General features: G+C 41.4%; 1 protein-coding gene and 1 long non-coding RNA gene across 5 annotated transcripts in view; one reads left to right on the top strand and one right to left on the bottom strand.

Moving 5' to 3' along the window:
• The window catches only part of ADAMTS9 (ADAM metallopeptidase with thrombospondin type 1 motif 9), a 179949-nt gene that overhangs the window by 114849 nt on the left and 37473 nt on the right, over window positions 1–27627 (top strand). For both annotated transcript variants that reach the window (XM_053599270.1, XM_053599271.1), the window contains exons 29-30: window positions 18390–18557; window positions 25274–25447. In XM_053599270.1, coding sequence (XP_053455245.1) covers window positions 18390–18557; window positions 25274–25447 — 342 coding nt within the window. The remainder of the gene's footprint in view (window positions 1–18389; window positions 18558–25273; window positions 25448–27627) is intronic.
• LOC128591628 (uncharacterized) lies at window positions 1386–25830 on the bottom strand. Of its 3 annotated transcripts, none has more exons than XR_008381601.1 (7): window positions 25518–25830; window positions 25257–25416; window positions 17854–17923; window positions 15980–16114; window positions 13939–14122; window positions 11992–12240; window positions 1386–11423 (listed from the first exon to the last, which is right to left on the bottom strand). It is a non-coding gene; the product is annotated as an uncharacterized LOC128591628 (long non-coding RNA). The 3 variants fall into 3 exon arrangements; XR_008381600.1 differs by having other exon boundaries at window positions 17842–17923; XR_008381602.1 differs by having other exon boundaries at window positions 13928–14122; window positions 17842–17923.

Consider the following 27627-nt stretch of genomic DNA (forward strand, 5'->3'; position numbering starts at 1 on the left):
TGGAACTCCTTAGCTTTGAAGGACTCTGTTTCAAAGACACATCAGAAGAAACAGACTTGAGGCACTATCTCCTCTATCACTGTAATTGTCATCACTTTGCAGAGCTTAGCCTCTGCAGTGTTAACAAATCCTATGGGTCCATTCATATTTATACCCCATACTAAATGTCCCCCCCCAAAAAAATTAAATGTATGCAGCAATATTGACTGACCTTTGACTAAGGATGTCATCAACTCTCTTTTCTAGAGACCACATAAAGTGTTTTTTCTTTCCCTCTTTAGGGCAACATCCTCAATTAAACTATAATCCAGCAGGTGGTATGTTTTTTAGAAACATTAATCTAATATGCTCAGTGTCAGGTTGTTTAAGCACTAGAGTGAGAAATAACTTAAATAATTCTCCCTAAACCATGTTCTTTTGAAATAGCTCATAAAGTGAATGAGTTGACAGATTCAGTTACCCACCAAACAGGTGGTTTTTCCCCCACTTAATTGTGTACAATGTGTTTCCTCAATTATAGGGAGGATTTTGATTTTTTTATTATAATGATTATATATATATACACACACACACACACTTTTTTCTTTTTTTTGGAGACAGAGTCTCACTATGTCACCCTTAGTGGAGTGTCATGGTGTCACAGCTCACAGCAACCTCAAACTCCAAGGCTTAAGCAATTATCTTGCCTCAGCCTCCCGAGTAGCTGGGACTACAGGCTCCCGCCACAACATCTGGCTATTTTTGTTGTTGTTGTAGTTGTCATTGTTGTTTAGCAGGCCCAGGCCGGATTCAAACCCGCCAGCCCCTGGTGTATGTGGCTGGCACCCTAATCACTGAGTTATGGTCGCTGAGCCAATCCCTTACATTTTGGAGCATTTAGTTTGTGCTAGGAATTATGCTAAGCAGTGCACCCACATTGTAAATTGAATCCTCTCTACTTGATGAAGTCAACACTGTGAGAGAAGTGAACTACTTGAATATAGGTCACACTGCTGGGAAGTGGTCAAACCAGGATTTGAACCCAGAATTTTCTAACTTTCAAGCCACTGGTTTTAGCTCAGAGAGAATCCCCTCATGTCACTGTATAGTTGGTAAAATTATGAAATGTAACCTCAGTGGAAAAAGAATGTCTATAATTTTAGATTTTTTGTTACCCAGCATGTAACTGCTTAAAACATTCTGGAATTAATTGAGGTATTTACAGATTTTGTTCAGGAGATGAGCAAGCACATTGGAGATAAATATAAGAAATCATTTCTTTTAAAATTAATCCAGGTAAAGAGCAAGATTTAGGGTTTGAGAAAAGAGTATGAATCACACATTGGGTGACATTTAGGACATTTTTAATATACAAAGAGAAATGGAAAAACTTGAGATGATAAAAATGTTTATTCAGTAAGTATATATAATTAGGATCATAGATCAAATTTTGTCAGAGATGAGATTTTGCAGATGTTTGTGGCAGTGAGGTTTGCTGTAGACAGTAAGATGCTAAAGCACTATAGGTGAATTATGAAAAATGATGAAATTAAAACTTATTAAAAAGTGATCTCACTCTAGTAATTCTCTGTTTGAAATTAAACGCATCAAAATGTCTTCCAAACTATTTCTTGAGCAAAAACCAAGCTACATTGCTGAACTTTTCTTTCAGCAATACTGAGTCTTATTTGTCCCTGGGTAGGACAGTCATCCACTTTCAGTCCTGGCCTGCGATCTCTTCCTTTCTTCACCCTTCCTTCTCTCAAGGACTGCCCAACCTCTTAGTCCATGTGGCAGGTGAATGATAAAACATAGTTATGATTTGGGCACTTGGTAAGATAAAGAGAAGGGAATTATAACAGGAGAAAAAACGAAATGGGTGGGTTTGCTTTCTTTACCTTATCTAGGACAGAGAAAAAGATGCAGAAATGGTCACATTTCAAATAAAAATTGTTTCCCAAATCATTTATTTAATTGCCTTCAACCTTAATTTCCTCTAGCTGATGAGGCCCACAGTTCAAGCTTGGTGCCTTACTCAAAGTAGGCACTTGCTAAAACAAAGTTGAAATCAATGAATGAGAATGAACCCAGCTACTCAGGAACTGAATCCCTTATCACACTGGTCTAGACGTTTAGAAATACAGAGTTCGCTGGAGGAGGGAATCATTAAAAAAAAAAAGAAAGAAAGAAAGAAATAGGATTGTTCAGTGGTGGTGTAAAAATAGTGATACTCTGACTTGGAGAGTTGCATGGTGTTTATGTAGGAGAGAATCCTGGATTCAAGGAGACTAGAGTTTGAGAAATGGTGGGACATTATGTCCATAAATTGCTCTCCCACTGTTCAGGTGAAGACAAAATGGTAACGGCATACACAGAGATGGAGATGGAGGAGCAAATGTGGTAAAATGGTGATTGGCGGCTCTCGATGAAGGGATAAGGGAGATTGTTGTGATGTTCCCACAATTTTTCTCTAAGTTTGAAATTTTTCAATATAAGTTATTTTTAAAATTTTCTTAAAAGAACATAAATCATTCAGAGCATGTATTTTTCTTTGCAAGGAAGGCAAGAATAGCTCTGGGTTTATTTCACAAACGTAAACATTCCTGACACATTTTAGGAAGCTGGTTTTAATCTCAGATTTACACGATAGCATAATAAGGAAGAGTGGGCACTGCACTGAGAACAGGAATAAAATCCTACTTTTCCACTGGCTTTTTCCTCATGATTTTCTCTTTTTTCATCTCCTTTCTTCCTCCACCCCCTTCCCACTCAAGCAGGTGAAATGAAAGGAATGGTCCTTTTGGGGGGAAATCCAGACTTTCAGTGGAAGTCTTGCTACTAACTTCCAGTAAATATCTGACCATACACAGACTGCCCCCTTTTTTAAATCTGCTACCAAGTCAAAGTTCAAATTCCTTTGAAAACTAAAGAGATTTTTTAAAAACGTGTGCTGTTTGTTTTCCTTGAGTTGAATAAAAAGCTCCCACCCAGCCAACTCACCTATTCTTGTGTTGCTCTTTGTCCTTTCTGAGTGAAATTATTATTTCCTACTCCTTGGTTGTCTTTGAATCAGACGTGACATGTTGGGGAACCCTTTTGGGTGGAGGGTCACGGACATGATGTCAGGAAGGAAGAGCATGTTTGCTCATTGCCACTGGGATCTTCATTGTTGTGTGTGGGAATGGATTTCATGTTGCACACGTCACCTTTTCTATAGACAGGGGCTTCCCAACCTGTTTACCCTCAGCCCTTGACTTTGTTGGAGTGATGTTGGGAGACCCTTCATAACTCCCATCTGCAAAGAAGTTTTGTGTGCCCTGCTACCACCATGTCAAGTAAAATCAATTCGGTTTTGAAAACTTGGTGAAGTTTCACCTGAGAACTTAGGATAATTCAATGCTTCTCAATTGGAGGGGGGGATTTCCCACCCCTACTGTCCTGTGAATATTTGGCAATGTCTGGAGTTTTGGTTCTATGGATTTTTCATAGCAAAATTTCACTTTCCACATTCTTATGGGCATTAGGTGGGTATAGGCTACAGCATTTCTTACACATGTTTGATACCAAATCCCTATTTTTAAGTCAGAGAAATCTTTGCGGTTACAAAATTGTTCTCTTCCTCCCCTCAAGGAAGAGAAATTGTTATATTTTAGAGATCATGTTTCCACAGTCCATTATTTCCCCACCAGCTAAGGATTTTGTTTTTATTTATTTTTTTTAACCCATCAGAAGAAACTACATAGGTGATCAACTTTTCCAGATGTGTGACTTTTTTTTTTTTTTTTTTTGCTGTTTTTGAACCCGCCACCTCCAGCATATGGGGCCGGCGCCCTACCCCTTTGAGCCACAGGCACCGCCCCAGATGTGTGACTTTTAATTTGGTTTTTCTGTATATGAACTTCTGGGAAAGAAAGTTTCTCTAGTTCTCTAGTTCTACCTCTCTGTACCTCCTCTTGTCCATACTGCAAATCTTCCTTCCTTCAGAAGGTGGCCAATGCCGTATATATTTACTAAGCCCAAGCTCCATGCCACACAGACACATCCTATATACTCAGAATGGCAGGTGTAACCCTGAGATCAGAGGGCCAGAGAACATTTTAGATGATGTATCTCCTGGTCCTAGGAGGAAAATCAATCTCAATTGTTTTCTTTTAAAAAGATCACTGTAACAATAGCCATAAACACTAATATTAGTGACTCCAAAGCTTTAATACTAGAGAAGAAACCTATTGGTAGAGGAAGGGCAAATAAGATGAACCCAAGCTATTGTCATCAATTTCAGAAATTTTATGGTGGCACTTACGCTATAATGGAACATTGGACTTTCCCCACAATGCTCAAACTTCATTTGATGAAAGACCACAGAAATATTTATTAAAAAAACAGACTTATGCACTAGAGCCCAATATAGAAGAGATTATGATTCTTCATAAGGCAGTGGGTGCCACTGTCCAGAATTAATTAGAACATTAAATTGCCTATGTGTCAAAAGCCCTTTAAAATTAGACATTGAATTTTGACTTTTGCCCAAATATAATCTTACCAGTGACTCTAGGCTAGGCTTGAGCACCTGCAAATCTTCCCTCAAAAAACAAGAACACACAGCTACCACCAAAGCTCTCTTTTCTGATTGAATGAGTTTCTGCACTTCACAGTCATGAACTGATGACCAGTCAGCCACATAGATTTGACTGGAAGTGGAAAAGAATAGCAAAGGCCCCCCTATATCGAACATCTGCTGTGAGCCATAGCTTGGGTCAGATGCTTTGCATGCATTATTGCTAATCCTCATATAATGCTTGCAGAATGGATCTTATTATGTTCATTGTGCAGACAGGAAAACTGAGGTGCAGGGAGAAAGTTAAGCAAGTTTCCAATATTATACAATCAGTAATTCTTGGATCCAGACCTGATGGACAGCAAAAACTCATATTTTCCCACTGCCTTTCATGGGGGCGCTTTCAAAACTTCTAGAAATACTAATTTTGATTTGGGACCCATAAAAGAAACAACCCCTTGCCCAAGTGGAAACTGATTAAACTGATTTAGTTCTCTGCTTTGTAAAAGGCCCAAGCCGAGTCTTTGACATCTGAATATTTCCCAAGGGTTTTCAGCCAGATTCCTGGTTTTGTTTATTTTACTTATCACAAGTTGGAGGTAGCTAAATATTTGCATTTCTGAATAGAACATTTTTACACTTGGCTTTCAAAGAAACTCAAAAATTGGACTTGGTCACCTAGCAATCTCAGACCAAAACTCTGAGATGGATGGGCTTCCCCCTAGACATTTATAGCACCCTAGAATGATGAAGATTAGTACATCTGTAAGGGAAAGTCCTGCTGAGCTAAGAAAAATAGGTCTTTCTGCAAGTGTCCTGATCCTAATATCTGGGTAACAAGTAGCCCTCATAAGAGATAGGCTTAATGGGGGCTGGCTAGATAGTGTGTAGGAGGATGGCCGTGATTTCGTTCTGCTGAGTTTAACGCAGTAGAGTTTGAGTTAGATGTTGGTTTTATAATCCCAGCTATCCCATACTTTAAGAACCACTTTCCAAATGAAAGAAAACTTTAAAAATTTTTAAAAATTCAAAATATCAGTATAGAACTGAGACAAACTGCTTTTGAAACACGTGTTAAGAGTTCAGGTTTTTGCTTTTAGATGTACCTAGCCAGAGTGGACAATAAAAAATACTTGACCTTCATAGAATCCATTCTTGTCTGTTGCATTTCTTTGTATTCCGTTTTCAGTCTGTTTATCTACATTTTTCCATCGGGCAAAAGTGTACTCCAATGTGGCATCTTTGAGAAGGAGAAACTATCTGGTGGTGCCCGTGGTAGAGGGGAACTTTATGTTAGTCTTACATTTGCAGGGCACTGAAGTAGTCTAAGTTCCTAGTTCTGCCTGCTGTCTGTCTTGTGTTACATTCTCATATAAACTTCCCCTTGGATATTTATTACCTGTGCAGTATTTAGTTATGTAGCTGTGAATTAAATATTAAACCACGAGAGTACTTGGCCAGTTTGGGACTGAATGGACATCAGAGATAGAGCAATAGTTATTTATTTGGTTCTAACAATAAACTGAGTATTGTGCAGAATGTTTGCCTAATCCTTAAATATTCTCATGAGATAAGTGGCTCTGGGTCCTATTCTATTGTTTATTCACCCTTTCATGCATTCATTTGAACATTTCACAAATATTTGAGTGTGTTCCCTAAACCAGGCACTGTTCTAGGCACTGTGGATACAGGAGTGAACAAAACACAAAAAGCCTAAACTCATCAAGCCTATATTCTAGTGGATAGTGGAGACAAGCTATAAATAACAAACAAAACAAAAAAAAGGTAAAATTTATATTATAGAAGACGATGTTAAGTGCCATAGATAAAGTAGGGAAGAGGGACAGGGAACAGCGTGGAAAAGGAGGTAAGAACTGTAATTATAAGGAGGTTTGGGGAAGTTTCCATTAAATAGGTAACATTGGAGTGAGGATATGGGGAAAAGCAGAAGCAAGCCACACAGACATTTGCTAGTGCCATCTTAGCAACAGCAAAGTGGCCAGTGTGGCTGGAATAGTTGGGTAGGTAATCACAGAGGAAGCTGAGATAGACTGTGGGGGAAGGGCAGGTAGGAGAGGGTCAGACCATTGAAAGGATCTTTGCTTTCACCTGAGTGAAAGATAGGAAGCCACTGTCAGTGAAGGGAGGGGGGCTGAGTAGAAACATGAATTAGTTTTAAAAGGATGACTCTGGTTTCTGAATTCAGAGGAAGGCACAGGAGGAACATCTGTAGGGAACAGGGAGACCATTAGGAGGCCATTGTAGTAACTCAGATGAGAGTAGTGGCTCAGATGACAATGCTCACAGGGAAAGTGGTGAGAAGGATTCTGATGGATCTTTAAGGTAGTGCCACCAGACACAATGGCTCATGCCTAAAATCCCAGCTCTCTATGAGGCAGAAGCGGGAGGATTACTTGGGGTCAGGGGTTCAAGACCAGCCTGAGCAAGAGCGAGATCCTGTCTCTACTAAAAATAGAAAAAATAGCCAGGCTTTGTGGCAGGTGTCTATAGTCCCAGGCACTTGGGAGGCCAAGGCAGGAGGATTGCTTGAGCCCCAGAGTTTGTGGCTGCAGTGAAGTATGATAACTGTAGCCTGAGCAACAGAGCAAGACCCTAACCGCCACCCCGAGAAAAAAAAGGCAGTTCCAAAGGAGAGCTGAGAGTTTGGATGTGGGGGACAAGAGAAAGAATGGAATCAAAGTGACTCCAAGTTTTTTGGACTGGGCAAGTGAAAGAATGGTTTCCATCAACTAAAATAGGAAAGTCTATAGGAAGAACAGATTTGGGGAGGAAGATTAGGACTTCTGTTTTGAATATGTTAAGTTTGACGTGCATATTCGCCACCATTTCCTATCTCTGTTGTCAGAATTGGAAAAGGTAGATGCTTGTGGTATAGATATGCATTTGCAGACGATGGCAAAGGAAGAGATAGTACTGGTCAAACCAGGCCTGACTTGTCCCCAAACTGTGTTCATAACTCCCTCCCTCTTTTGACTCATTCCTTCTATTTCCATATGAATACATCTCAGAGTAATGGAAGAATCATTTAAATTTGCAGAAAACTATCAAACACAATTTCATCCACTTTTAATGCCAAGACTTCCGTGTTATATGCCATTTACCTTTTCGCTGATTTTTATTTCTTCTCATCTTGTCCTTTCATATTGGTACTTTGAGCTGTTTCTTTACCAAAAGGTAGGCAGGAACAGGTGACAAGAAAAGCCACAAAGGACTTGAATAATGTATATTGAGAGAGAGTGACTGCCGTTTGAACTCCCGATAGAGCAATGCAAAATTGGAGGATGAGCGTCTAATTCAATGATGGTTAAAATGACCTTTTTCTCTCCTAGTAAGATGTATTTCTCTGGATACAGGCTCAGATATGTATATGCATGTCTCAGTTCTGGGCTGGGTAGTAATATCCACCCAAAAGGAGATTAGTTACATAAACTGCTTGCCAAAATCTTGTGAATTTTTCAGTATAGTGTATTTGGCGTGCCAGCCTGAAAAGGCGTTCCTTTCATACCAAGCTCATGAAGGGCCAGATGGACAAAGAAGATTAGATTGGATAAGCCAATTGAGTGAACTTTGTCCTTGTGTCTTAGAAATGCCTGACTGACACACTGATAGCTTCTTTGGGAAGAGGACAAAGTTCAAGGGGTGGACGTTGTTAGGTACGTGAGCATCCAGAGGCAGACTGGAAGCATTCCCAAAAGTGGCTGAAACGTCCCAGACCCATCCCTAACTAACAGCCTTTGACAATCACGTAAGTCAAGTCAAGAGGATCTGCCCCAGCACTATTATCTATCTGTGGTCATTGCCAGGTAGCCATGAACCTCTGCCCAGGGCCTTCCATCACAGTCCACCTTGAGAGTACCAGGAAACTTTGGTCACTGTTTCTACCAGCCACAGAAACAGTTACTTACTCAGATGCTTCTTCACTCTCCTTTGGAACAGCTGAGAGTAAGGATCCTGGAACAAATATCTCACCCACTACCCTCTCTGTCCTCCAGACTGCTTCATAAATAACCCCAACGCAGGCTCAGAGAGGGCTCTTACACTGTCGTCTCCTCTTTCCTGAAAAATGCCAACATGTTATTCTGCTGAAGTCAGGTTACAAATAGTCACTGTGTTACCCTTGAAAAGGAAAAGAAGTCTGACAAAAACAGGCAGTGCTCTAGGGAAGAGAGGAGCCAAGGGCACAGGAGGGTCACAGGACCTGGTGCTGTGCCTCAGGTTCCCAGGGGCACCCCTGGTGTGGCCCTGATGGAACCCCCGAGGCGCTGCATTTGGAGATTCTTTCTTTCTCTCTAGATGAGGAGGAAAAGTGTAATATTTTCACTCTCACAGAACAAGAAGAACCTCAATTTAGGTTTTATAACTTGCATGACTAATGTAATGTTAAAATTTAATTTACCTCCTACTATGAAGTTGCTATGTTGTGAGATGGGAGAGGGGGGCAACTGGAGTGTCCCCTGTCCTGGGAGTCCCAGGGTAATGGGGGTGGAGGGCACCAGTCCCTCTCCATGTCTCCCCACCTTTGCTGGCCCTGCCATCTCCCTTGCTGGGCATCTGCCGGGCCACCTACTTGGCCCCTGTGTTGACAGCCTATGCCTGGAGCCTCCATGTGCTCCAGGAATTGGCATGTGACTCTTAGTTCCTTTTCATAGAACTTTGTAGCATCACAAAGCCTGGAGGGGGGTGGGTGCAGTGGGGATGGGAGGGTGGCCTAATGCCCCATCTGGCTGCAGTGATGACCGTGACTCTCACATCCGCTTTCTTCTTTGGTGTTCCCTGCCAATCTCTCCCAGCTCTCAGCTCCTTTTCATGGTAATAAGTGCCAGGGTGGTCCTAGCCACAAACAGCCGTCAGGCAGGCCTGTCAACACTGGCTTCACGGCCTGAAGTCACAGCCCTTGTTTCCTGGTAAAGCTTTCTGTCCCTTCCTCCTCAATATTTGGTCCCTCTTGCCCCTGTTCAGAGTCATTCTTGTTTTGTGAGAAGCCCTATAAAACCCCTCTAAATGGGTTCACGTTGCCATTAAGGAAATATGCTTTTTTGACAAAGGACCATGACAGCTCCCAAAGCCGGGTAGAGTGTGGCCGGGAAGTGACTGTGTATTCCCTAATGTTCATCACAGATGATGATTCTGTGTCTCAGGCCATCAAAGCAATGAGATCACAAAAACATGAGAATTTGCATCTCTTCCTCTGTATCTTTTGTATTTCCTTTGTAATAAACATGTTTCCTTGTGGGGGGAAAAATGAGAACTGTCCGTAGTTCTTGAGACAGTGCGAGCAGGGAATGATGGAATAGAAAGAGATGTGACATTCAGATGTGATGCCTTTTCTTTGCTAAGAAGACATCTTATTAATAAGTGACAGTCTCTAAGAGAAAAGGACACTACAAAAGGAATCTTCAGCATTGATGTCTGTCCTGTGGAGCTCTCTGTGACCTTTGGAAAAGAAAGCACTTCACTCATTCACTGGAGCGAGATTTTACCAAAGTCCCACCTTTACCCATCAATGTGTGTGTTAGAATTTAAATCTTGGAGTTCATTATTTAAAATATTTTTAAATACTCACCTTTTTAACTTCAGGGTAGATGTTCTAAAAGACTGTACTGAGTAGAAACAGTCACAGTGGTGATGGTGACAACATGTATTATTTTATTACATGTATGCTACCTGGCCAATCCAGAGAGCTCTGTAGGCATCATCTCATTTAATCGCAACACCAATATAATTGGGTATAGATACTGCTACTGTCCTATCTTACAGACAGCAGACCTGAGCTGGGAGAGGCTAAGTCATTTGTCTCCCCAGGCACCATGTACAGTGTGGCAGGTGGGATTCCAACCCAGGTCTGTCTGACTCCCAAATGTGCTACATTTCAGAGCAAAGTGAAGGTGGGCACCTCCTTCCTGTGTTAGGACCTAGGCTCAGTCACCCCTCAGAATTTGATCTTAACTCATAATTTTCTTTCCTTTCTTTTCTTTGTTTCTTTTCTTTCTTTCTTTCTTTTTTTTTTTTTTGACACGTAATCTTACTTTGTTGCCCCAGGCATGAGTGCAGTGGTGTCACAACTCACAGCAACCTCAAATTCCTGGGCTCAAGCAATCTTCTTTCCTCAGCCTCCCAAGTAGCTGGGGCTACAGGTGCCACCATAACACCTGGCCAGCTTTTTTTCTATTTTTTGTAGAGCCACTCTTGCTCAGGCTCATCTCAAACTCCTGAGCTCAGGCAATCCACCCTCCTTGGCCTCCCAGAGTGCTGGGATTACAGACGTGAGCCACTGTGCCCGGCCACTAACTCATTCTTGTTTATATTGGCGTTGTCAGTCCCTCAAAGCCACACGTGCAAAGTCTATACCTACCTGGCTGTTCCTTGCCCTTCACTTCAGTTCTGTGTACACACACCCAGTTTGGAATGGAAAGAATCAGGTGTCTGGTTAGCTGTGGGTTCTGAGCAGTGAGCAGAGCACTGGAGCCCGACCACAGACTCTCAGTGTGACTGGAGCCAGATGGTGTCCCCTGCTAGCGACAAAAGCCTCCTGAGCCTGCATCTCCTCTAACTTGCTTCAGGACTTGGAGCATGCCACGTCTTCTTTTCTCTAATCTTGAATTTGTGAAATAAATAGGTAGACTGAATAATCTTGGAGATAGTTTTTCCTTAGTGAATTGGCAGGCCAGAATTTACAACCTGCAGCCTTTCATTTAGTCCACAGAAGTCATAATTCACTGTGTGGCATCAGGCAGGCCTCATGGGTTGATAAACCCTGAAAAGATGGCTAAGAGAAAAGCAGCGTGTGGCTTCAGCCAAGAGGAAATGTGGCCCTTCGCTGGCAGGATTGAATATGTGCTTCCTGTGATGGCTTCTTTGCAAGGTGCTAAATGTGTGGTGAAAAGAACAATCAAAGTCAGAACCGTTGACGTTGCATAGCCGCTCTCTGGGAGACTCAGGAATTAGAGGACTCTAAAATCGTCTCCAGTGACATTTCTTGAGATCTGCTTTCTGTTTTCACCATGGGCTGGTGGAGGAGAGCAGCCTGTTTTCTTAACCAAGCCCTCTTTCCAAGATAGCTTAAGGGTTAAGCGGCGCCTGTGGCTCAGTGAGTAGGGCGTCGGCCCCATATGCCGAGGGTGGCGGGTTCAAACCCAGCCCCGGCCAAACTGCAACAAAAAAATAGACGGGCGTTGTGGCGGGCGCCTGTAGTCCCAGCTGCTCGGGAGGCTGAGGCAAGAGAATCGCGTAAGCCCAAAAGTTAGAGGTTGCTGTGAGCTGTGTGATGCCACGGCACTCTACCCGAGGGCGGTACAGTGAGACTCTGTCTCGACAAAAAAAAAAAATGGTGGTTCTGGGGACAGAAATGCTATCTCTGAAGACTAACTCTACTACTTCCTGGCTCTGTGACCCTGGGCAAAGGATGTCACCTATTTGACCTTCAGTGTCCTTACCTGTGTAAAAGAAAACTGACAGCACCTGAGCCTCCAGGCTGCTGTCGGGATTAAATGAGAAGCCAGTGTTCTTCAGCCCAGCATCCTAGTCACGGTATGAACGCAACGCAAGCTGCTGGTATGATTTTCAGAAGTTCAGCTCAAACTGAAAGTGCTCCTGGGTGGCCTTTGTGAATCGAAATAACTTACGCCAAATTAGTTCAGCATTAGCACCATGAGTCAGATTCCAGGTGGTTCTTTCTTTCTAACCTGTACGAAAACATGACATGCAGTTTATAGTACACTTCTTCTGTGTTGGCTGTATCTTTCATATATTCATTCATTTCCATAAATATTTGTTGATGGGCTACAGAGGGGAACGCAGTAAATAAACATGGGTGAGTTGCAGCTACTGGCTTTTTGCTATGTGACAAGCCCACATAATTTTTCCAGGTCTTTCGTTGAGCTGTGTTTGAAACTTTGAATCCCTAAGCCTTTGTACTTGAATGTGATTATTATATTCGATCCCTAATATCTTTGCACTTGAATGTGGTTCTTTCAATGGAACTGTAGGTAGAGGGTGGCATCTTTTTGCCTTTCCCAGTGGTGTGACACTCACGCAGTTGTCACTGATCACTGTGATTGGCAAAGGCAGTCCCGAACCTCGTGTCTAAGCACTGCATCCTCTCTGATAACATACTTTCCAGACGACGTTTCACTTCATGTTTTCTTAAACACAGTCCAAATGAGAACAGAATGAGGAAGAGCTTATTGTTGTGGTGAAAAGATGCAACTGGACATTTTTTTTTTTCTTTTTGTGGAGACAGTCTCACTTTATGGCCCCCGGTAGAGTGCCGTGGCCTCACACAGCTCACAGCAACCTCCAACTCCTGGGCTTAATCGATTCTCTTGCCTCAGCCTCCCGAGTAGCTGGGACCACAGGCACCCACCACAATGCCCGGCTATTTTTGGTTGCAGTTCGGCCAGGGCCGGGTTTGAACCCGCCATCCTCGGTATATGGGGCCGGCGCCTTACCGACTGAGCCACAGGCGCCGCCCCCACAACTGGACATTTTTTAAATGAAGTGATTTAAATATTATTTTCATATTCTGCAGAATTACAGGGGAAAGGCCTTGAAGAGTCATTAATAGTCTCCTGTCTCAAAACAGAACTCTTTCCACCTATCTCAGAGGGACATCATCCATCTGATTGTCAAAAATGCTTAGATAAGAAGAATCTTGCCTTAGCGTGGTAAAGGGTTCTAGTGTGTGAGACATGATTCTTAGCCTTTCGGTTCTGGTTATTTCCAATCTATTTGTCAGCCAGTCCTATAGGTGGAAATGTGGACGAGTTGATCAGCATGCCCACTACACATTTCACATAGACAGAATCTCATCCATGTGGATTGCTTGGAGACGGGCATCACGGGATGTGTAGAACCTTGCCAAACACTGCCAGGGTGCCTCTGCATCACCCATCAACCCACACGTGTCCAGCAGCTGCTGCCACTGCTGTGTCCTGGTCCCCACCCCACCCGTCCAGTGCTTTCTCTAAGCTCCAGTATCTTTCAGCCCCACACAGACTCTTCCTTCTGGCTATATTGTGTGCATCCCCCACCTCCTTATTTATTTTTTTTTTTTTGAGACAGAGTCTCACTTTTTCCCCCTAGGTAGAGTGCCCTGGCATCATAGCTCACAGCAACCTCATACTCTACTTGGGCTCAAGCGATTCCTTGCCATAGCCTCCTGAGTAGCTGGGACTACAGGCATCCATCACAACGCCTGGCTATTTTTTTTTTTTTTTTAAGAGATGGGGTCTTATTCTTGCTCAGGCTGGTCTCAATCCCGTGAGCTCAAGCAGTCCTCCCGCCTCAGCCTCCCAGAGTGCTAGGATTACAGGCATGAGCCATCGCACCCGGCCCCCACCTTCCCCTTCTTATTGCTCCTCGATTCCTTACAGTATCTTTACCGGCTCTGTGTGGAGCTCCATCTTCATTTGGGCATCCAGGTCCTCAGCAGCCTCAGCAACCCTGGGGATCTTATTCTCTTTAGCTCTTCACCCCTTCTCATCCAGGCAGATGCAACAGGGTGGTTTGCTGGCTTCTTAATGACTCAGAGACCATGCCCCTCAGTATAATTGATTCGGGGTACCCCTAAAACCAGGAAAAGCAAACCAGACCCAAATCTATCCACATGGTATCCAGAGCTGCTGCTACTTAAGAAATCAAGCCTTAGGTAGAGGTTAAGAACAGACTGCCCACGTCTTGACTTTCATTTCCACCAGATGAATTGAAGTTCAAGGATTTTAAACTCTTAGACTTTGGTTAGCCGAAAGTGTTAACACAACATCTGAACAAAGCTGCACATTCCAATTCCCCTTCAAACAGGCCACACAGAAACAAATGCCTGAAAGCCCACACACTTGGGATGCTGACCTTGGTGTTTCCAAGTAACAAGCAGAGATTACATTGTTTGAGAATCTTGCTCAAAGATGAGGGGAAAAATCATTCCCTTATACAAGTTGGGTTTTTTCCCAAGAGAGAGAAAAAAATAAAAGAGTACTATTGGCAAACTAGGAAGCTATTTCAGCTGCAAACATAAGGAATTAAACTTTCCTAACAGCAAAAACTCTCCGACATGGAGCCAGTAAATAACACGCACTAAATTTAACTATTCATCTCAGCGATGCACATTGATGTAAAAGTTGATGCCTGGGAAAGGACTGGAAATTTCCCTTAGAATATAAGAGCTGAAGAGTTTGATTATCAAAATGACAGCTCCTTTATAAAGTCATTTTTTTTTCCATTGGGGTAAGTTAGAAAGCCTTAAAAGAAGAGTGTGCATTATCAGATTATATACTTTGAGAACTTCCTAATCGCCTATAGATCTTAACAATATTCAGCAAATAAGGTGTTCAGTGAGTCATGCTGAAGTATTGCATTCTTTTTACAAGTCTTTATTCCCCAAATAAGAAAAACACACATGGAAATTGGGTAGGCTACAGCTAATACACATCATTTAAAAGTTTTTAAGCCATCATATTTAAAAACTACTTCATCCATTTTCCTTTCATTAGCAACAAATGTTGGTTGCACCTCAGGTAAACTATCAGGGAGCTTGTCGATAATTTAACTATCTTTTACTATGCTGTTGTTGCCCCCACCAGATACGTGTCCACTTGTGTTGGAGTCATGTGGGAGGTAATACGTAAATTATGGTTGTTAGACCATTTTGAAAACACCAATTGTCTCCAGTAACAGGACCTGTCTCTACTCTTGTGTGTCATTGCGTTATTGGGGTAATTAATTGAGATAATGCTTACAAAGTTTTCAGGCAGTGCAGTATATAATAAATGTGAAAGAGTTGTGCCTTTTGTAATTCCATAAATTGTCTATAACTCTGTGACTTGTTGCCTACTTTTAGGCTGTATCCTCTAATGTCCATGGTTGATTCCTAAATTAGTATTTTCATCAACTCCCTTTTTGTCCTTCATATTAAGGGACAGCTTGTTTGGACTATTTGCATATTGAAATGACTATCCCTACAGACAGACTTGCTTTAAGTTCTTGCTGTCCGTTTGATTACTCTAAGACAGCTATGCTTCTTCCTCTTAGTCAAGCGTTCCCACCCATGGTTCCATAAGTCCAATCTGTTTCCTAGAAATATATATAACCTTTACTCCTGGTGCTATTTCTCAAGTCTTCCTGATCTCTGTGTTACAACTTCCATCCAGTTGCCCAACCCAGGAACCTGAAAGTCATCCCTGGTGTTGCCTTTTCCTCTCCACCCCACACCGAACCCATCATTTCTACCTAAAACATTCAAGTTTTAAACCTACCAACTTCCCTGACCCAGCCCTTCCTCACCCTAACCCAGACCCCATTGCCTCTTACTAGAACAGATACAGTAGCTTCCTAAGCACTGTCCTTCCTTCCACTCACACTGGATTCCCATCCAGTCTCCACTCAGCAAAGTAAAATTTTTGAAACGAAAATCAGACCATGTCTTACTTGGACTTAAAAGTCTTCAGTGATTTTCCATCTCGTGCAGAAGGAAATCCAGATTCGTTATTACGGCCTGTGACTCTGCTGGTCTGACCCCAGGGACAGCCTCCAGGAGCCTTCTTCTAAGCACTCCAGTCTGCTCTGTTGCATAGGATTCATCCCAATGAATATGCATTATAATATGCACACACACATATGTAGTAAATGGTATATATGTATGTGTGTGTGTACATGTGTGTATATTTTTTAGAGACAGGGTCTCACTCTGTCACCAGACTGGAATACAGTGACATGATCCAATTGAAACCTCCAATTCCCTGGGCTCAAGTGATTCTCCTGACTTATCCTCCTGAGTAGCTGGGACTACAGGAACAAGCCACCACACAAACAGCTAATTTTTTATTTTTAATACTTTGTAGAGATGGGGTATTGCTATATTGCCCAGGCTGATCTTTAACTCCTGGACTCAAGCAGTTCTCCTGCCTCAACCTCCTAAAGTGCTGAGATTACAGGCATGAGCCACCAATGTCCAGCTTTTTTTGTCATCATTTAATTAATCTCGGTTTCCCCCACTGTAAGCTCTATGAGGGCAGAGACTATGTGAGTTTTGTCCATCACTCCTGTACTTTGTATAATTTCTGGAACATAGTAGGTGCTCAATAATGTTGAATAAACAAATGAACTCATCCCAAATTCTAATTATGCCTTTATATTATCTTATCAAAATAACATTTTTAAATATTAAAGTTGGTCACTAATAATAGGGACTATCTGTCCTTATTCCACTCTTAGAAATTTAACCATAGGTTGAATTTTTATTTTGGTATAGATATTCAAATTGGGCTTCTTCCTTTTATCCATATCCTCTATTACAGTGTTTTTCAACCTTTTTTAAATCTCACGGCACACTTGAAGCTATAGTTATACTTCCATGGCACACTTAAATTATGTTGATTTAAAAAAAAGGTAAGAAAAAGTATATACTTACTGTACTTTGAACTTCTTTTGCAAACAATTTATTTAATGACCATTAAATTTTTTTGCAGCACACCAGTGTGCCAGGGCACACCGGTTGAAAATCACTGCTCTATTAAGATCTTCAGAACAACTATACCAAATCATAATACTCATAAGATGAAAGTTCAAATCAAAACAGCAATGTTTCTATTTCCTCAAGTTAAAAAGTTAAAGCCAAATGTATTAATATATATTTTACATTTCTCTATCCACTGCTGCTGAAATTTTTATAATGATTTGTGTTTATTAGAAAAACATCTCTGGGACATTTATGAATGGTGTAACTTGGAGCATGGTAATAATGGTTGAATTAATATTAGGCTACATGTTTTACGTGGTGCTATTTATCCATTAAGCATAAAAGGGCACGTTGGTAATTTAAGTTAAAATCACAAAGTTAGTGGAGGAAATAAAAAATAGTGACTAGAAGGCAGTGACACTTGAAAACTGTTTTCATTGCATTTTCACATTTTGTTCATTCTTAAACTCATTTCCCTCTAAAAAGCAAGAACATTATATTGGAAAATAATGTGTCTTGAAAACCTGAGCCAGCAGCTTATGATCCTAGTGGTAATGACTTCTGTGGTCACTAATGAGGCAATGGACGTTGAATATCTCAGCGCACTCAGTGGGGCCAGCCTCTTGCCTGTTCTACAAGGAACTGTCATATCAAATTTTTGTCCTGATTCTGTGGGCACTTTGATTCCTAAACCTTTCTGAGAAACCTAATCTGAAATCAAAGTCAAGTTTCTTATATGTGGTCAGACAAGGTCACATTTAAAACAGTTCAGTGAACCTGCAGATCAAAGTTGAAAGGTAGTGCCTCCCTCCTGAAATTGGCACGGACTTACCTGCGAGCTTACCTTTCAGATTCTAACATGCCTTTTTCACCTCTTCCCAATGGACTGGGAAAATGGGAGTTTATCCTCTTGCCTGGAAAATGGTTGAGGAGTTTCCTTAAATCACTTAAGAAATTAGACACAGTTGTATTTTGGAAATGTACCTTTATCCCAGTCACTGAATTACAAGGCATTTTATTCAAGTGGTATCTTACTATGTCATAGTAGGACTACTTCAAATCAGACTTTCATGGTAATTTTAGATTCATGAAGTTGTTGTTTTTTTTTGTTTGTTTGTTTTAATTTTTGGCCTAAATTACCAGGATTAGCCCACACTTTGGAGTGAGCCAAAATGCCGGATGGAATTGCTCTGGACATTTTTTTCCCAGTGCCCTCCCTGTTCCCTATTGAGCCTTGAGATATTATCCGAAATGCAGCTGTGAAAGAGGGGGACAGTAACTTTTGTTAGGCATTGTCTTAATATTTCATGACGCCGGTTTTTTATCAAATTCCGTGTGATTAAAAAACAACAACAACCTTGCCATTGCTTTATATTGCAGTGTTCTGTCTCTTGTGGTCGAGGGCATAAACAACGAAATGTTTACTGCCTGGCAAAAGATGGAAGCCATTTAGAAAGTGATTACTGTAAACACCTTGCTAAGCCAGATGGGCACAGAAAGTGCCGAGGAGGAAGATGCCCTAAATGGAAGGCTGGCGCTTGGAGTCAGGTGAGCAAAGCTTCTCTACCGACTGCTTCCCTACCCACGGCCACGCGGTTGACAGACACCAGCCTGTTCACCTGTGTTTCTCTGCATGGTTTTGGTTTTAGAGAGGGGAGTTCAGGGAATGTTGGGTGGGGGGAGGTAGGAGTCTTTAGCTAAATAGTCAGGACACTTACTAGGTGTATGACCCTGAGCTGAAGCAGCTCTTGGGGGCTTTGGGAAATACCTATAAAGGAGTGGTTGTGAAAATGAATCCTAAGAGGTAATTGGTGTCAAACACAGCACAGAGGACCCCTCCATACTTCACTTCACTGATGGCATTGTATCATTAGTCACCATTTAGAAACCCCTAATTCAGATTTCACTAAAGCTGACTGTGGCCACCTGGCATGGATTGAGTCTTGAATTTACCTTGGCTGTCTGTAGAATCTATTAGAAAATATTTTCTCTGCCTGTTTGCTTGTTTACAACAGAGACGTAAGACAAGAGGGAGAGTTCTCTGCCATTTTCTAGCTCTGTGACCTTGGGTGATTTGTTTAACCTTACTGAGCCTACTTCATATGGTTCTTATGAAGATTTAATGCAATAATGAAGGCCAAGTACTCTGCAGGGGTCTTGAATCTAATAGCCTCTCAAGAGTAATATTTTGTTTGGATGAGCGTGATGTGTGTATGAGATGGGAAGAGAGGGGGAGTACCCAAGACACTGATGACGGTGAGACTCCACTAATTCTAAACATTGCCTACGCTAGTCAGGAACTGGATATGAGAGTTTCCCTGCTGAATTTGAAACAGGAACTTGAAAAGCTTCTATTTACCTATAAACAGTGGGTAGGTGGAGGAAGCCAGTCCTTAGAGTGATCTCCTGACTCCACACTTGTGCATTATCTCAGCTTGGTGGAAGGTGCTAACTTCAAAGGAATAAGGCACAATTTCTTTTAAAATATTCTGCATGTAATGCTGATCCTTCTCCCCACTGATGTGATTCAGTGAGGTTTTGCTGTATTTCTGGCGCTTCCAGGTTGTGGGGAATCATGCAGATGACTCCTGAGACTTGGTGGGAAACTAGCTAGATTCAAGGTGAGCGGCCTCTATCTAGCATTGATTCTCCCAGAGCCTGGACACTGATTCTTAAGGCCCCAAAGGAGCATTAGATGCAGCTATGTTAACTTGGGGAGGATTTGAGAATCCTTCATTTCAACATGACTAGTAGAAAATTCCTGAAACCTGAATTTTTCTTAACAGCCCTGAGCTGGCATCACTGTCTATTCCATGTCACGGAAATGAAAATTATGGTGCATCATTACCCAGCACAGTAGCATCATCCCTCTCAGGGCATATTATTGTGTTTGTTTTAGTTTAGCAAAGATTCGGTACCCAGCCAGAGCTAGTACCCCCTCTGCCTTCCTTAAGGGATCACATTCGAGGCAGGATTTCATTCTGGTCGTTCTTCTTCATGGTTCTCTAAGTGACCATTGTCATCTGTAACTTCCATCCCTGTTGTTTTTGGGGCTGTTTGATTCATGTCAAAGCCTGCAGCTAACGTTATTTAAGATACCACACTAATTACCTTCTGGTCTTGTAGACTTTTATGCTCTTTTATTTTTCTTTATGTTCCTTGGCCTCAACTTATCTGTTTGTATTCTCCCTGAATATTAAGTTCAGAGCATGTAAACGATGCTTATTTTCAAGGCCAATTTATTCACAACAGAAAACAACTTTAAAAATCTTGTGCTCTTTGTTGGTAAACAGAGAGTGAGTTTTAATCCAGCATCATGTGATCTTGATGGGAAGTCTAAACTTGCTTACAAAGCTGGGATGATTAGTTTTAAACCCTGGAGGTTTTTGCGAACATAAGGTAATAGGATTATCAAAATGCCTCCCCAGAAAAAACCCCACACCTGTTCAAAACATTGCTTAGAAGAGTCAAGTCACCTTTGTAGAAAATCCAAATATACAGTTATGTAATGCTCGGTGGCCAGCCTTAGAACTAACATCATAGTTGGATTTGCAGAAATAAATTTTAAAAGCAGGCAAGACACTGCATGGGTTAAATATTGGTATAACTTAGAATTATACCTAACAATCATCAGACCCAGTGGTTGATGGAAAAAGCCTGTCTGCATTATTAAAGACTATTGCCTTACCAATGATTGGGTGGTAAACAGGAATATCCCTAAGGCAGCAATATTAAGCAAAAGTAACAGGGCAGTGCCTGTGGCTCAAAGGAGTAGGGCACCGGCCCCATATGCCGGAGGTGGCGGGCTCAAACTCAGCTCCAGCCTTAAACTGCAAAACAATATAAAAATAAATAAAATAAAGTAAACAAGAGTAATGATTGTCCTTTTGCAACAATATTTGGTAGATTTTATACCTGGTCCTTCTGTGTTCTATAGGAAGCTATGTAGTCTGGTCATAATTAGTGCAATTTCTCATCATGTCAAAATGTCTGATGGTAATAAGATCTGTGCAATATGGGGATAGAAGATTCCTACAGCCAGGCCTCTCTTTATAGTCTTTGCCCCCAAATTGGTGTTTTGAAGTTTAAAGTGGAATGCTTCATTCCTCCATCCTTTGAAATCTCAAATTTGTAAAGGAAATCAGTTTTTTGTGTATGTGTGTGTAGGGGAGATATCCTCAATAAAGTCTTAAAGGGTTTTCTTTTTTCCTCAAAATTTTTTGATCAAGAGCTAAGGGATATCTGTTAAATTTTAGGACAAAAATCAGCATCAGATTCTTGATACAGACTGATAAAAAGAAAGGCTCTGAATTCCCATGATACAAAAACATTCCAGAGTAAAAATTTTCTTTTTTTTTTTTTAGACAGAGTCTTACCCTGTCACCATCGGTAGAGTGCTATGGCATCACAGCTCACGGCAACCTCCAACTCCTGAGCTTAGGCAATTCTCTTGCCTCAGCCTCCCGAGTAGCTGGGACCACAGGCGCCCGCCACAATGCCCGGCTATTTTTTGTTGCAGTTTGGCCATGGCTGGGTTCTAACCCACCACCCTTGGTATATGGAGCCGGCTCCCTACTCACTGAGCCACAGGCACCACCCCAGAGTAAAAATTTTTAACTTATCTTATTCATATAGAAAGGTATTTTTTAAAATAAAAATCAGAAATAAAAAGAATAATGATCAGATTAGAATTCAAGTAACACTTCATTTATCCATCATGAATTCATCAGTCAACCCGTTCATCAAGCCTGAGCTGCAGGTCTTTTTCATGGTTCAACACCTTTCAGGAAAGCCTGGGCCTCTCAGACAAAGGGATGTCATGGTTTAATTAACAGCTCTCTTTTCTTTCACAGTGATACAAAATATAATGGGGTGTCTGTAATTAATGTTGTTTTAGATTTAGTGAAATAAGAATTCTTAAAAGATCTTCAGTGCTTTAATGCCGAAATGGAAAATGGAAAATTGCATTATGAATCTACCAGCCATTCTTTAAGACTTTGCGTACAATCTCAAGGGCATCTTAGTTGTGGTGTCTTATTCTGAAGTATTCTTTAAGTGTGCAGGGGAGAAACGTGGCAAAGGTATGGCTTGTATTTGAGAAATTGAGGAAACCACATACATACGGTCAGTGATGAAAAGTAGACTTTCTCCGTTTATTTTGTTTTTACTTGAACCATGAGCATTGACAAAGCCTGTTTGAATACAGGCTTTGCCACCACACCCTCGTTGATGAAATGCCAAAGACTGCACCATATTGAAAAGCTGGGCTCCAAGTTCTAATCCACAGTAACTATGCTACATTGCCTAAGACAAATTTTACTTTTTTGTTTATTTGTTTTTGTGGTTATCTCTGAAGTTTAAAACACATTATATGCAAAATGCTTAGTATAGAGCTAAGGTCTCCCTGGGGGTGATTTTGTACCTCATCAAACATTTGGAGACAGTTTTGTTGTCATGACATGGGGGCTGAGAAGGGCTGCAACTGGCATTTGTGGGTACAAACTAAGGATGCTGCTGAAGTTCCTCTAAGGTGCAGGACAGCTCTCACAACAGAGAAGTATTTGGTTTAGGAGCCCTCGTATAGCATTTGGCACATAGTAAATGCTTAGTAAAAGTTTGCTATTGTTATTGTTTTTATTATTTATAATGCTTGGTTTATATAGTTATTTTTCAAGCAACCATAATTTCAGCAGTGGGCGAGCGGGCGAGTTCTGCACACTAGCATTGCAAAGTGGGGAGTGGGAAGAGATGAAACAGCTCTCAGCTCAGTAGTTCAGAACTGCCAACATCTATTTTCAAATCTGCACAGAGAGACTGCATGCTGGAATGATGGCTACAGGAGGAGCACGTTGCAAGTGGCTGCTCTGACATTTGGCTCTGCAAACTAACTAAAAGGTGTACTGAACAGAACAAGAAAAGTTAAATTCACACACACACACACACACACACACTCACTCTCAGGCGCACACCACCACCATCGCTACCTCCAGGGTCACACAGGCATCTTTCTGATGTTATTTTACTCATGGGGCTTCTACACAAATCTCTTGGAATTCTCCAAGCAAGCCTGCCTGGCTCTGTATGCAACTTTTGCCCCCCTTGAGACAGCTCAGGAAGAAAAGCAGAACTCAGAGAGCTAACTCTGATGCAATGCTCCTCATTTTGAGCAAAGATTACCATGGACGCGTTATTCAGAATGGCAGGGTTTGTACCTTGCCTTTCGTTTTAGTCATGCCAAAATAATTCAGTGTGCTATTTATTTCAAAGCTGGCTTTGACCTTGTGAAAATCAGAAGCCAGAACGACATATTGCATAATTGGACTTTCTTGTGTCTTAATTTGTCTTTTGCAAAAGTATTGAACATTGTAGGAAGTGATTTTTTTTAATGTTGGATATTTACAGCTCTTAATATCTTGCCTGCATTGAACCATAAGTAATTTATTCAATAACAACAGCGTCAAAAAGAAGTTTCATTTACTTAGTAACCTAAAAAGCATTACACACTCTCAAAATCTTTAAGGTTTTCTTTAAGTTATTCAAACATTATGAGATTTTGAATATACATCAGCCCTATGCCAAATTCAAATTTGTTTGCAACATTGTTATTCTTTCTTTGTGTTTCTATTTGGATATATTGTTCCAGAAATGTATACATACTGTTATATTTAAAACCTGGAATTTAAATAGCCAAAGGGATTTTTGGTGGAGTTGGTTTGTTGTTGATGATGCTGTTTGAACACTTCTGTCACTGGGGTGGTAACTGTACCATGTTACAGTTCATCCTTTGGTGATGTAATCGATGGGAAATATTATTCATGTAGCTCTAATGAGCATTAAATGTCCATTCTGTTAGAGAGCGTTTTCACTTGTGTCCAGGAACTCTCCCATTACACCCAGGACATAATGACTTAAAAGTCTGGTCTCTTGTGGGTCACAAACTCATTCAATCCAATTAATACAATTAAACCCAAACAATAGTAGCTATGTTGATCCAAAATATTTTCTTCTGTTCAGCGAGCTTTGATGTGAACATATGGGCCCCCTCCCTGGCATAGCTTCATCTGGAACAATACGATTTCTCAAGCTGCCTTCTAAATAGCATCACCTATTTTCTTAAAAACTGAAATGCAGATAAAATTAATGTTCATCAGAATCCATTTGGGTGTGACTCTTGATAGCAAATTTCGTTTAGCCTCAGAGAAAATTGAATGCTGCTGTAGGTTAATTGGACGAGAATTCCTTTCTAGTTTAAAAGAGCGTGATTCTGTTCTTTAAGAAAACTTCCTCTGAGGAATATGGCTTTAACATATGTTGAACTTATTGCCTCAATACCAGACAAATTAATGGAGGCTGGGTTATCACAAAAATTTGAAAGTAATTTTTAATAGCTAAGTGTAATAATATGCCATTCTTTCCAAATGTCAACCTTTAATTTCTGACTGTCAAAACTTTAATAAAGACAATAATTCTTGGCTTGCCCATAAGTGAGATTATGAAACCCAGCAATGAAGAAATCATTAAAAAATTAATTTAGAGGAAAGTTAATTGCAGATTTAATATGATGTTTTGCAACTCGGTCAACAGAATGTTTCAGATGATTAACAGTATTCTTCAAGGGCCAAAAAACATTAAGCTCGAGGAAATGGTTTTTTTCTCTTGTCAGATTTTATTCTTTATATATTCATCTGAGGTTGTAAATAGACACAAATACTTTCATGAATTCCATGGTTAAAAAAAAAAAAAATCTCCTATCTCCAGGAATAGAAACAAGAAAAGGAAGAGACTAGAGAAAATAATTGTACTTATAAGGCCCTAAAATCTTCAGTGCTTTACTCAGATTGGGTTGTGCTTTTCATCTGCTAAGACATTCTTCTTGTATTGTGCTGTATCTGTTGTTTTCAAGAACCTCAGATCCTCCAGATTAGAAATCATTTAGAATTTTCATTTCACACGGCAGTGCTCCTTCTCTCAGATTATGCTAAATGTTTCGTAATGAGCTCTACCAACCTCTCCAGTCTTGTGAGAGTTTTGTTAACTTTAGAGATTCCTCCAAACTTGAATACCTTCCTCATTCTCCAGCATCGATAAACAGTGGGTTCCCACATGTAAGATACTATCTTGGTTCCCTTTCATTGGAAATTAGTAAGTGATGTGATTGCTATGAAAGTCATTGGATTAGGAGTTCATTCCCCTCCTCTATGACCCCCGCCCCCCCCAGAACATAAATGAGCCGAAGCTCCCACTTACGTCCTCTGTCTTCTCAGTGCTCCGTGTCCTGTGGCCGAGGCGTGCAGCAGAGGCGGGTGAGCTGTCAGATTGGAACACACAGACTCGCCAGAGAGTCCGAGTGCAGCCCGCACACCAGACCGGAGGCGGAACGCACCTGCCAAGGCCCACCGTGTCCTCTCTACAGTTGGAGGGCAGAGGAATGGCAAGAAGTAAGTAGTAAGTAGAGCCAGGAAGGGGGCACTTGCCAGGTATTTCATGCCACCCCCTTGCTATCATCACCTCCATTCCCGAGGAAGCCAGAGCAGCCATTGAGCACGGTGACAATGCTGGCTCTGTCCCAGAAGGTTCGCTGTCAGACGCAAACATTCTGATGAGGGTGGGAGAGCTCCTCGTTTGTACGCAATTCCTACGTCTGTCTGTGTTCCTGAGTGTTCTGAGTCTGGCTGCTTAAAAAAAAAAAAAAAAAAACCTTTAACAGGCCTTGAGCCAAATGCATACAGATAACTTTCACAAAAGGAGGGGCAGATGGAAGGAATATTTTAAATACGTGTATACAGACTCGGTCATCCTATTAGTTTTAATAGCCACACGGCAGACTTTAGGTAGGACCTACTCTGGATTGTTCCTCTTTCTGTGACTTTGGCTGTCAAGTAGAAGATGGGCACTCATGCGAAACCCTGATTAATTAGTGAAGGATTTCTAACATTTAAAAAAATGATTGAATCTGTAGAATGCTCAGTGTACTCAGAAAATAGACCAGACTTGTTTTAACCCCTACTCCACGTTAATGTTTTGTTAAAGAAAACCCTAAGTGTGTCCTTGGGGAAAAGTCTGATTAGGAAGGTTAAGATGTTAGTAGGAGGTAGCCTCTGTTTCTGGAACAGAAGAATAAATTATAGAAAAAGGGAGAAAGAGAATTAGAGAGCTAAACCATGTCTCCTGATATTAGTTATTTAAGGTGCAGAGATAGTAAATACTAAGACAGGAATTCCCCCATCAGAATGTAAGGAAAGGATACGGGTGGGAGAGCCGTTATCCTGCGGCCCCAGCACGGTGCTGGGTACTTTTTGTTCATCACCTCACCTAACCTGTTTTGCCACTAGCCAAAATGGGTATTATTATTATCATCATCCCATATTACAGGTAGGAAAACTGAGATTCAGAGAGTTGATGTCATTTGTCCAAGCATCACATACCTAACATCTGGCAAATGGGAAAATCAGGACTTGAGGCTGACTTTGTTCTCTTACACCGTCATGAGATTGATCCTATAACTGTATTCTTTACCCTGTGGGGACCCAGCCCCCCACCCCTGTCCTCTTCCCCTTCACTCTCACACCTGAGGAATTATTTCCATTATTTGAGAAATTTCATTTCTTTAGGAAACTCACCCTCTCCGTCTACTGTTTTTTTGCCTTCTTTACATTTTTGTTCCTGACATTCAGTGGCAGGGAGGAGTGCCTAAAGCTGCAACAATTCAGGTTCATTGCACTTGAGCCACACAAGTGATTGGGAACACTAAAGACTGTAAAATTCTGCAGACCTGGTTCATATCCTAGCACTGCCGCTTAGTAGTCAAGTGACTCAGAATAAGCATCCTTAGTTTCTCTGAGCCTTGGTTTCACCATCTGTAGAATGGGGATAAAGTAACTATGCAAGTTGTTCTGAGAAAATTGGATAGAGTGGAGTTATCTATCATCAGTTATGATTTGGGGATTGGTGATGTCACGCGTAGAAGAAAGAGGAGCCCCTCACCCACTCTCCTCCAGTATGACCTCTTGATTCTTTTTATAATTCTGTTTCAAAAATACCACTGCCTGCATTCTCCCTCTCCCTCCTCATCTCATGCCATACTCAACCCTGTGTGACTGCTCCAAGGAGCGGACAGTAGAGAGTTTCCAGAAATCAATCTAGTCTGACTGCTCACACTTTAGCCAGCTTTTGAAAATGCTGGAGCCAGTCACAAAAATGCGAGTTCCATTTACAATTCCTTCTGTGTCCCAAAGAATGGAAAAACCTTGCCACATATACACTGAGGAGATTCCTCTTCTCTGATCATACAAAATCTGCCTGAAAGTTTATGCCTTTGCATGTGCTGTGCAGATGGTCATTTTAAAACCTTACTCAAATGCTGCTATCAAACTCCACATAAGGTGAGAAGATTTAAGAAGATGAGGGCCTGACCTGGGGCTAGTTTCCTAGAGGTTAACCATTCTTAGAAAAAGAAAAGACTTCGTGAACATTGGGGAAGGATGAATCTAGTAGTGCTTCTCAGGAGAGCATACAGGCTTTCTCAACGCCCTGCAGCCCAAGTGGAGAGTCTGAACGGGGAGAGAGACCTGGGTGCAAAGGTGGATGGAGCCCCACGGGAGGCCCGCAAGTGACACTG

This window comes from Nycticebus coucang, chromosome 8, assembly GCF_027406575.1.
Source record: "Nycticebus coucang isolate mNycCou1 chromosome 8, mNycCou1.pri, whole genome shotgun sequence".
Lineage (NCBI taxonomy): Eukaryota > Metazoa > Chordata > Mammalia > Primates > Lorisidae > Nycticebus > Nycticebus coucang.